The sequence below is a fragment of the Diceros bicornis genome, chromosome 23 (genome assembly GCF_020826845.1).
Source record: "Diceros bicornis minor isolate mBicDic1 chromosome 23, mDicBic1.mat.cur, whole genome shotgun sequence".
In the NCBI taxonomy this organism is placed as follows: Eukaryota; Metazoa; Chordata; class Mammalia; order Perissodactyla; family Rhinocerotidae; genus Diceros; species Diceros bicornis.
In genome coordinates this window covers 24,095,012-24,107,067 of record NC_080762.1, presented here as the reverse complement: position 1 = coordinate 24,107,067, position 12,056 = coordinate 24,095,012, and the positions used below count along the sequence as shown (strand labels likewise).

Below are 12,056 nucleotides of genomic sequence, written 5' to 3'. Positions count from 1 at the left end.
AATGACTGACATGCAGTAGATTTATGTAGTGCATTGAACTTAAATTAGTTCCAGGTGAAAGTTCCGTATCTTACTCTGAGTACTGGAACCCATACATATTTATACAAGAAGTTTGCTAATTTAGCCCAGGTACAATTCTGCCCTCAAAGAAAGAATGCATTGGATGATACCTCTTCCAGAAACTAGTATTAAATAATATCTCAAATTCACACAACAGTATATATTGACATAATAGACTGACTATTGTCTAATGGTCTCAAAAAAACTCAGTTTGTAGAGTGCTATTCCATTACCACTTATTTTTGGTTTGTTACAGAAGGAATTTGGGCCTGAGTAAAGAAAAAATAAATATAAAATACCATGGTTAAAATTACTATGGTTAAGAAATTTAGGTAACTTATAGTACCATTGTTCAGAAATCTGCCTAACTTATATTTGATAACCCATGTAAACGAAATTTCAGTTAATCTAGGATGGATTCTATTACTTACAGAATTTCTCTGTTGCTAGTTTTCTTCTTTATCCTGCTCCCTAGCTTTTGGGTGTTGTCATACAACATATATTATCATCTCCAGGTGATTAGGCAGGAAATTCTTTCAAGTTCATGCATTGTTTTTTAGCAATTGTGATAGAAGGGAAGGTATGGGAAGAAGTCAGAAACTAATGACTAAAGTCAAATAAGTTGTTTCCATTAGAAACGAAATTCTCAAAAATCATATAGTTCCTCTTATAGTTATATATAGTCATATAGGCGATAATTCCTCCACCTAGATGTGTGCTTAAGGATTTTCACCAGATTCTTTAGCCATTTATTTCTTAAAGATGAAAACAAGATAGATAAAACTTACCTTAGAAACAGCAGGGCAGGAATCTCTTCTGACTGTTTCTATTCCTTTTGCATCAAATACTGGGTCCTTTTGATCCAGTGTTTCATACATGTAACCCACATACCTCTTTTTTGTTTGCAAGACACAGGGCAAATACACCTATGATGAAGTTAACAAAATGCTTCTCAATAACCATTTTTTCCCTACAATGAATATCTTATTTTTATGTCTTTTTCTTTCCTAACCCAATGTCAATTATAAAGATAGGGCCCAATCGTATCTTTTTAAACAATGAAAAAATTACTTTAAGTAACACCTACATATGAATTTGTATGAATACATACATACATATTTGTATGAATACAAATATGAATTTGTAGGGGGAATTAAGAAGTTATAAGAGAGGCCGGCCCCATGGCTTAGCGGTTAAGTGCGTGCGCTCTGCTATTGGCGGCCCGGGTTCGGATCCCAGGCGCGCACTGATGCACCGCTTCTCCAGCCATGCTGAGGCCGCGTCCCACATACAGCAACTAGAAGGATGTGCAACTATGACATACAACTATCTACTGGGGCTTTGGGGAAGGAAAAAAAAAGGGGGGAGGATTGGCAATAGATGTTAGCTCAGAGCCTGTCTTCCTCAGCAAAAAGAGGAGGATTAGCACCGATGTTAGCTCAGGGCTGATCTTCCTCACACAAAAAAACCCAAAAGTTATAAGAGAATATACAATGATAAGTTCTGGTTCTCCAGCCTCTACTTTCCCCTCCCTAGAGGCATCCTCTGTTATTGATTTCCTGTGTATCCTTCCAGAGATATCCCATGCAAACACATGTCCTTATGCACATAATGGTAGCTTACCATATACATCATTCTGCACTTGCTTATTTCATTCAATAATTTATCTTGGAGAGCATTCCATCCATCATTTTGTTTTGTAGGTACATAGTCATCCATTAAGTGAGGGTATCATAATTTACATAACCAGTTACCTACTATGGATCATTTAGGATGTTTCCAGTCTTTTGGAATTACAAATAGCGTTCCAGTGAACAGCCTTGCATGGATTAATCCATAGGATAAACTCCTTGAAGTGGACTTCCTGGATCAATGGGTGTGTGCCCCCACCCTTTTTTATGTTACCAAGTTGGTCCTTTCCTCAGCCCTCAAGCTTTATCAATATCACATTAAATGTAAATGGTCTAAACATCCCAATTAAAAGGCAGAAATAATCAGATTGGATCTGATCAAAAAGTAAGACTCAACTATAAGCTAACTACTAGAAATCCACTTTAAATATAAGGACACAGAAAGGTTAACAATAAAAAATGGAAAAAGACAGATATGCTAACACTAATCAAAACAAAGCTGAGTGGCAATATATTAATATCAGAAAAAGTAGATTTCAAGACACAGAATATTATCAAACATAAAAGTATCAATTCATCAAGAAGATACACAATCCTAAATCTGTATGCACCTAATAAGAAAACTTCAAAATGTATGAAATAGAAACTGGCATAACTAAAAGGAAGAAACAGGTAAATCCATGATTATACTTGGAGACTTTAGCACCTCTCTCTTAGAAATTCGTAGAAAATCAGTAAGAATATAGAAAGCTTCAACAACACATCAATTAACTTAACCTAAGTGACATTTATAGAACAGTCCACCCAACAACCAGCATACACGTGGCTTTTCAATGTCACATGGGAACATTCACTAAGATAGACCATCTGCTGGACCAAACAACAAATATCAGTAAACTTAAAAGTGCTGAAATCATACAGAGTACGTTCTTTGATCACAATGGAATTAAATTAGAAATAATAACAAAAAGATTTCTGGAATATCCTTAAATATTTGGAATTTAAACAGCACACTTCTAAATAAGCTATCGGTCATTATCATTGAAGCAAATGAATAATAATGAAAACATAAGATAAAATTTGAAGCTAAAGTAGTGTTGAGAGGGAAATTTATACGTTAAAATGCTTATATTAAAAATATTTGTTTAAAATTAATGATTCAAGCTTCTAAATTAAGAAGACAAGAAAAGCAAACTAAACCCAAAGTAAGTATAAGGAAGGGAAAAATAAATAACGGAAATTAATGAAATAGTTCTTCAAAAAGTTCAATAAACAGATAAACCTCTAGTTAGAATGATCAAATAAAAAAACCCCATAAATTATCATTATCAAAAGTGAAAGGAAGGGCTGGCCTGGTGGCACAGTGGTTAAGTTCGTGCGCTCCGCTGTGGCGGCCCGGGGTTTGTAGGTTCGGATCCCGGGCGCAGACTGACGCACTGCTGGTCAAGCCATGCTGTGACAGGCGTCCCATATAAAGTAGAGGAAGATGGGCACGGATGTTAGCCCAGGGCCAATCTTCCTCAGCAAAAAGAGGAGGATTGGTAACAGATGTTAGCGCAGGGCTAATCTTCCTCACCAAAACAACAACGACAAACAAGTAAAAGGAGGGATGTCACTAAAGACCTTACAGATATCAAAATCACAATAAGGAAGTAAAAATAATTCATGCTAATAAATGTGAGAACTTAGGAGAAATGGACAAATTCGTTGCCAACACAGGTTATCAAAACTGACATGAGAAGAAAACCTGAATAATTCAATATATATTAAAGATGTTTAATTTGTAACTAAAAATCTCCCCCTCATCCCAAAGAAAATTTCAGGACCAGATGGCTTCACGGTGAATTCTATCAAGCATTTAAGAAAGAAATAACTGTACCAATTTTACACACTTTTTCTTTCAGAAAATAGAAGAGGGAACACTTCCAACTCATTTTACGAGGCAAGCTGTTTTTTCTCCCCAAACCAGACAAACACAATATAAGGAAAAAAAACTACAGACCAACATTCATCATGAACATATGCATCACAATTCTTAACAAATGTTTGTTTTCTTTGAGAAGTTTTGCAGTTTTTGCTTTTATGTTTAGGTCTGTGATCTACTTCAGGTAAATTTTCATGTCTGGTGTCCTATTTTTCTAAACATATCATGCTCTTCACTTTGCTAGATGGGTTGAGTGTCCACAGTACCATACAAATACTTCTAGAATAGCACTCATTATCACTCTGTTTTCTAATTTATCTCCTCTCTCTCTCCCCCAATTAGAATGCTCTTTAGGGCAGACACCATATCTAAGTCCTCTTTGAATCTCTTCTAGCACAATTCTCACCTCAGAGCAGGTACATGATAAACATTTGGGAGTCATCCTTGATTCTTTTCTCCCTTTTTTTCCTCTTCACACCTGCTCTCCTAAATCAACCACTTCTAACTCCTGCTCATACTTTTTTCTCAATATCTCTTGAACTGTCCTTTATTTTCACTAGTTCATCTCACTAGTTCAAGGCTATACAGGTTGCAAGAGGCATCCTGTCTTGAGATTCTTCTCTTCCCAATCCATCCCATACACCACTCCCCAAACAGCTCTGACTATGTCAAGCTTTGGTTTGATAAACTTCCCTGAATAAAGTTTAAACACTTTAGTTTGGCATTCAAGACTCTCTACCATCTGATCTTAACTTTATTTTTTCAGATTTCTCTCCTGCTACTCTGTATTCCCATATTGTGCTTTTCCAACTCCATATCCTTCTGCATGCCATTTTCTTCCATGCAGAATTGCAGCCCCAGGGTGCGTATTGAAATTCTAACCATTTTCCAAGACGCAGTGCAATATTACCTCCTACACATGGAGTCTCCCCATCCAGCCCAGGAGGACACAATACCTCCGTTTCTTTGTGCTCTTACAGTGGTTAGGGAGACTGCTCTCAAGATACTTTTCTAATTTTACAATAAAAGAGATCATTTATATACATTTTTAATCTTTCTGTTTAGATTACTGGCTCTTAGGGGGCTGGACTGTGTCTTATGCTTCTTTGCATTCCATACCTCTTCTAGCTCAGTATCTTTTATACAGAAAGAACTAAGTTCATATTTGATATTTAAAGTAAAATGAAAATAGTCAAATGTCCTTGTGGCAGACTGTATTTTCCAAAGAACTAATATCTCCCATCCCACATGGTCTTCTTACACTGTGACTCTGACATTCTTCCCATTAAGAGATGGGGTGGTCTGTGTTCCCTCTGTGTATCTGTGTTCCCATCTAGATGGTCTATGATGCTTTGTGACTGAGACTAGATCATAAAAAGCAGAACAGGGGCCGGCCCCGAGGCGTAGCTGTTAAGTGCAGGCACTCCACTGCTGGCGGCCCGGCTTGGGATCTCGGGCGCGCACCGACGCACCGCTTGTCAGGCCATGCTGTGGCGGCGTCCCACGTGAAGTGGAGGAAGATCGGCACAGATGTTAGCTCAGGGCCAGCCTTCCTCAGCAAAAAAAGAGGAGGATTGGCCTGGATGTGAGCTCAGGGCTGATCTTCCTCACACACACATAAAAATAAATAAAAGAATTAAAAAAAAAAAAAAAGCAGAACAGCTTTTGTCTGTTTCTCTTGGGGATGTTCATTCCTAGAACTCAGCCATCATGCTGTAAGGAAGAACAAGTAACCCCAGGGAAAAGCCATGTGTAGGTGTTCCAGCTGACAGCCCCAGTTCATGTCCCAAACAGCAGCCAGCATCAACCCCCAAACATGAGAGTGAGCAAGCTTCAGGTGATTTCAGCCCTTAGCTGTCAGTTGGGTCACCTCTGGCCTTCAAGTTTTCCCAGCTGAGGACCTAGACATTGTGGAGCAGAGACATGCCATCCTGCTGCACCCTTTCTGAATTCCTGACCCATAAAATCTGAAAGCATAATAAAATGGTGGTTGTTTTACACCATTAAGTGTGGGGTGGTGTGTTACACAGCAATAGTTAACTGGAACAATCTTTTCACTTATATAAAGACATTACTAAAAAAATTTGAGAAAATTATATAAAATTAAGGGAAAATATTTTAAATTTAACACTTTTATAGACCCATACATTGTTACTGATTCTGAAAATGTATTGAGCAAGTCAGAAATCTCTAGAAGTATGTGAATTTTAGATGTGATTATTAGTATTACATTTCTCTTACCTTTTCAAACTTCAATTTCACTGGTTTAGGATTGGTAGCAGTTACAGCTTCAGCAATTTCCTGACCAATCTTGAAAGACTGCTCCTTAGTGGCTCCTTTCAGTAGCACAAACATACTAAGAGGATTAAAAATAGAGTAGGGTAATGAGGAAGTCATTGTAATAAAAATTTCGTCAAGAGTAACTTTCCTGGCTAATACTCTAGTACCAAAGAACACCTTTTTTTCTCCTTATTCTTCCTTATTAAGTTGCTTCCTATCTAAGCTTTCTTGTTTTATCACACTATCCTTGTGTACTCATGGTATATCTTGTTACAGATCTTTAAGACAGCTAATATTTCTAGCTTAGCTACACACAGACCAGCTCAGCTATCACAGTTGCCAGGAAGGTCCTGGGTCATTCCTAGACATTTATAGCTTCGTATAACACACAATTACGTCAATCATAAAATAAGAGAAAGTGTAATCATCAAGAATTGGAAAATTTACTTGTGATATGGGAGGAAATTTCCTTCTAGAATGACCCAACTTAAAAAAGGCACACATATATTTTGTCACATGTTTACTGAAGAAGAGTTGGAAAACACAAAAAGGCACGAAGAAGAAAACAGCCATCTATAATCTTACCATTGAGAAAAAAGATGCTACAAACTTTTTGTGTATATCTTTAAAGTTTTTCTCATTTGGGATAACAGATCACGCTGTTTGGTAAGTTTCTCCTTTCATTTAATGGTATACTGTGAACATTTTCCCATGTCACTTAGTTCTTTTACATTATTTTAACAGTTGTACTGTATTTTAATTTATGATATATTAGAAATTAAACAAACCCCTATCATTGAAAATTTAGGTTATTTGAATTTTTTGCTAATATTTCAATATATAATAGTAATTTGGCACATCTGTGATTGTGTCCTTAGAATAAATTCCTAGAAGTGAAATTTTTGGATAAATGATATACACTAAAAATACTTTTTGAAAGATACTGTCAAACTGAATTCCAGAAAGCTATTTCCGATGTACAATCCCACTAGCAATATACGCTAGTCAAGAAGGAAGGCTTTCTAATATGGTTAAAAATTCCAATACAAAAAATACTCAAAAATAACTGGTAAAACAAAAGTATTGGGCATTTTTTTCCTAATATAATCTGGTTAACTTTATAGTAGCATTTTTCAGTATATACCACAATCTGAGACTGATAGAAATAATGGCTAATAAATATATTTAAGAGAGATTATAAAGTTGATCTTCACTTATAGTTTTAGTGGAAAGATATAAAATATTGGAAATGTACAATATCTTGAACCATGACTTTAGGATTCTTGTTTCTAGTCTTGGAGCCACATAAACCAATCTCATATTTCTTTTTTTTTTTTTTTAAAGATTTTATTTATTTATTTTTTCCCCCAAAGCCCCAGCAGATAGTTGTATGTCATAGCTGCACATCCTTCTAGTTGCTGTATGTGGGACGCGGCCTCAGCATGGCCGGAGAAGCGGTGCGTCGGTGCACGCCCGGGATCCGAACCCGGGCCGCCAGCAGCGGAGCGCGTGCACTTAACCGCTAAGCCACCGGGCCGGCCCCAATCTCATATTTCTTATTTGTTTTTATATTGGACTTTAAATCTCATTTGGATGGTTTCTTTGGAAAAGCTCGTTCTCTGCCAATATTGTATACAGTACTTGTCTTAGAGTCTGATATCAAAGGCTTAAGAAAAGGAGTATTTATTCAGTATTACTTAAGGTCTTTAAAATGAAAATGGTCTCAGTCTGAATTTTAACATTCACTAAGGCGGAACAAACAGGCCTTAGATAGTTAATTGTACCCTTAAGCTAAGCTATACTCTGAACCCCCTGAAGCTTTTTATAATAGTTTCTTTTTAGGCCCATCTGATGCTCATTATACTAATGTAGCCTTATTTTTTGAATAGATTATTATAAAATTTCCTTTTGAAAGATTGTTTTTAAAATCAACTTTGTTGAGATATAATATGCATATAGTAAAAATGAATACATTTTAAGTGTAGTCCATGAATGCTGACAAATGTATAGACTTGTTAGCGGCTGAACTGGGTCCCCCTAAAATTCATATATTGAAGCCCTAACCCCTGGTACCTCAGGATGTGACTGTATTTGGAGATAAGGCCTTTAAAGAGGGGACTAAGTTAAATGAGGCCCTAATTTAGGTGGTTAGGGTAAGCCTAATCTGACTGGTGTCCTTATAAGAAGAGGTAATTTGGATATGCAAAGAAACACCAGGGAGGCACCCAAACAGAGGAAAGATCATGTGAGGACACAGCAGGGTGGCCACCTGCAAGCCAAGGAGAGAGGGTTCTGGAGAAACCACACCTGCTGACACACCTTGATCTTGGACTTCAAGCCTCCAGAACTGTGAGAAAATAAATTTTTGTTGTTTAAGCCATCAAATCTGTGACAGCCCTAGAAAACTAACACGCTTCTGTAACTACCACCAGAATCAAGATACAGGACGTTTTCATCATCCCCCAGAGTTCCCTTGTACTCCTTCACAATAATTTTCCACTCTACTCCCAGCCCTAGGCAACATGTGACCTGCTTTCAGTTACTATATGTTAGTTTTGTTTTTTCAAGAATTTTATATAAATGGAACTATATAGTATGTACTCTCTTATGTCTGGCTTCTTTCACTCACCGTATTTTTGAGATCCATCCATGTTGCTTAAGTAACAGTAACTGGTTCCTTTTTATTGCTGAATAGTATTCCATGGATATGCCATATTTGTTTATCCATCACCTACTGATGGACGTTTGGATTCTCTGCAGCCCTGGACTATTAATGAATAAAGCTGCACTGGAGACTTGCATTAAGTCTTTGTGTGGACCTAAGTTTTCATTTCTCTTAGGTAAATGTCAAGGAGTGAAATTATTGAGTCACATGCTAAGGGTATGTTTAACTTGAGATGTAACTGCCAACGTTTTTTTTTTTAAAGATTACTATGCTTAAAATGTTCAGATGCAATGATGAATGAAAAAATTTTGAAATTAAAGTGTATAACTTTGTTGATATGCTTACAATGTAATATGCTTACAATGTATACACATTTCTAGCAAGTTCTAGAACAGGCAAAACTAAGCTGTAGTAATAGAAATCAGTTAAGTGGCTGCCTGGGGGTAGGGGATGAAAGCGAGGAATTGACAGCAAAGGGGCATGAGAGAACTTTCTATGGTGATAAAAATGTTCTGTGTCTTGACTAGGGTGGTAGCTGGTTACATGGGTCTATGCATTTGTATACTGAACTACAGACTGTGCACTTTTTTGTTAAAAATTAAACCTCAATAAAGTTGATAAAAATTAAAGGTATACATACTTTACATCTTAAAAGTTATTATTATAGGGTATACATCTGAGAATTTACCCAGTAGTGTTAGTGGGTTTGAGTCCATCTACGCTGTTTTGTCCAGTTTTATTTGGAGCTAAGCTTCAAGAGAGCTAGTCAGGATTAACGGAAGTTTTGGGTCACTTAGAATGCAAGTGACTAGCCTACAAAGAGAAAGATTGTTTTAAAATAAGTTTCTATTTGCCTGGCATTAATGCTTTTAATCTCGTTAAACATTTATCTTTAGGTTGAGAGATCCAAGCACATATTTTGAGCCATGAAAATCACATGGCTCTTCTCAGTTACACTCAGATGAATTTCCCAAGAAATTCTTATTCTAGCTCCCCACTGCCCTTCTGCTGCCCTGGAAGTGTGTGTCTTTTCAAATGCCCTTCCCTACCCTGCCTGAGAATCACTATTGTAGAGAGCTTCAATAACTGATGGGAGTAGGTCATATTACTAGTAGGTCATAAATATTATTGAGAACCACTACTATATAAAATAATTGTTTGAACCACTATAATATAAATAAATACAGTGTGTTTTTTTATTATAATTTCTAAATGGACAATAATGCATAACCGCTTTAGAAAGAGAAACACCCTTCTAACAGAGTAATTTTGATGCTTTGGTAACCAATCTCCCTTAGCTGGATCCCAAGATTCATAAAATCAGCAGTCTTGAAATTGAAGGGAGGCAATAGTCATTCACCACCCGCTATCAGATTTCCTTCATTCTGATGACGATGCAACTTAGCCTCAGAGAGGCTCAGAGAGGCTAAGTGCCTTTTTAATGGCCATGCAATCAGCTAGGAGGACAGCCAGAAAGAGAATTCAGACCTCACTTTCAGTTAAGAAAAATTTTTCACTCTACCAAGTATTATCTATTATCCCTAAGAGCAGTGTTTCTCAATCTTTTATCACTATTGTCCTTCCAAAGGAAAAAAAGTTAAAAGCAGATTTAACAAGATAAAGTAATTATCAAGGAATAAAATGCTGTTGGGTAGGGTTGAGCTTTCTGGGGCCAAAACCCACTGTAATATCTAAACATTTTTGCTCCCCAAGGACTAATTTGTACCCTGGTGGGGCAATATTGTTACCATTGAGAATACATGCTTCCAACTGAATTGCCCTCATATAGTATAGTTCCATAAACATTTGTTGAATGAATCAAATAATGAATGGTGATCAAAAATTCTAATGATACTGCAAATAAATTTCCTTGATTGGAATCATAAAATACCTAGGAAGTCTGACGTAGAGAGAAAGCACCAGCTAGGAATCAAAAAACACTGTGTACCAATTTATAGCTCCATTGTTGACTAGTTGGGTGATCTTAGATAAGTTTCTTATCCTGAGGGAATTTGCTTTTAAGCAGCACCTGAGAATGTGCCTCCTAGGGTTCCTCCCAACAGCATGAAAAATGCTGACCTAAATGATACCAAAGTCTTCTTCTAGCTCTGACATTCTGTGAGTCTGTGTTTTTTGGTTTGTTTGAATTCCTAAAGATCTGAAAGGCTAAACACAACTACAACCAGAATCATGCCAACTTCTGATTCTGTGTGTGTGTTGTCAACCACTGACATGTATGACCCCAAATTAAACTCAACAATTTAAATGTTTAATTTTTTCCTCTTCCCTAAATATTTTGCAAGGAGCTCTGCTAACAAGGTGCAAAACTATGTTCTAGTAACTTTTATTTTGCTAGACTACTCAGCAGAAGTGGTTTTACAGAGCAGTCAAATACCCAAAGTCAAACTGAGGCATGGCTTTGATGGGGAACAGTAGGGACTATGGATAATTGAGGCCTGGATAACTTGAAACTATCCCCACCTGTTGGTAATGAAACAGCTGCTATATAAGGCAAGGTTGCATTCAGCATTAATATGATTATGCTGATTGTATGTGGCTTAAAGAACTGAAGATTAAAGATTATTTAGAAGCTATTTTTAATAATTAGAAGCATCATCTCCTATTGCTTCGTTGGACTGTAAGGTAATCAGAGCTCCTGAGGGAAGTGCTCTTAGCATGATCACACTGTGACTCTCAGCTTTCAATACGAAAAAAATTTCAGACTCCAAGAAATTTTCATACCTATATTCTTCCAGAATTTTAATGAGTCATACAAATAAGATGTTACACAAATAACTAGGCCCTGAAAATTATCAAAGCAAGCAAGCAGGCTGTGGTCACTAGTTCAGGATTCAACGGCAGTCCATCCTTTGTCAGCCATGGATGATGGGCTTCAGGAAGTCTGTGAGCCCTCTGGAATCAAATGGAAAACTCTATTTGCCTATCAAACTTCTTGTAGAAAAGTCAACAGATTTTGGGGCCTAGTGAAAACTCAACCACTCACAGCTTTGGCAACTGTCTTTCAAAACGTTTGATTATTTTAAGATATATGTTTAAATTCAGAGAGCTGCAGCTATACGAAGAATTATTCACATTAAACAGACTAGACTCCTGTGTGTACAGTTTTTTACAGATGACTATCTACTTGGCTACCTGGAGGGATGCTGTGGGAATCTTCAGAGTTTGTGGCTCAGGACACTTACATTTTCTGTCTCTTAAGATCACATCTGGTAAATCAGGACCTCTGCTAACTCTGATCATGAGATCATAAGGACTGGAAAGTAGAACTCTGTTTTCAGGAAGGATTACCCTCAAGCCATTTTAAACACTGAAATGAATACCCGAAAAGATGCAAAAAGACAACTACAAAACAGAAAGTTCATTACCTGTCAGTATCACCATATACAACCCTAGCACCCCATTTCTTGGTATCATTCACCAGTTTAATAGCTCGCTCCAAGGTCTCTCTGGCTTTGTGCACAATACTATCACCAAC

General features: G+C 36.9%; 1 protein-coding gene across 4 annotated transcripts in view; it reads right to left on the bottom strand.

Annotated features, from left to right (window-relative positions):
• Positions 1 to 12,056, bottom strand: part of REV3L (REV3 like, DNA directed polymerase zeta catalytic subunit) — a 166,303-nt gene that overhangs the window by 9,533 nt on the left and 144,714 nt on the right. For 3 of the 4 annotated variants that reach the window (XM_058566444.1, XM_058566445.1, XM_058566446.1), the window contains exons 26-28: positions 11,947 to 12,056; positions 5,857 to 5,971; positions 849 to 986 (exon numbers count right to left, since the gene is read on the bottom strand). In XM_058566444.1, coding sequence (XP_058422427.1) covers positions 849 to 986; positions 5,857 to 5,971; positions 11,947 to 12,056 — 363 coding nt within the window. Of the gene's footprint in view, positions 1 to 848; positions 987 to 5,856; positions 5,972 to 9,253; positions 9,374 to 11,946 lie in introns of those variants that run through there. The other variant, XM_058566447.1, reaches the window with a different exon arrangement.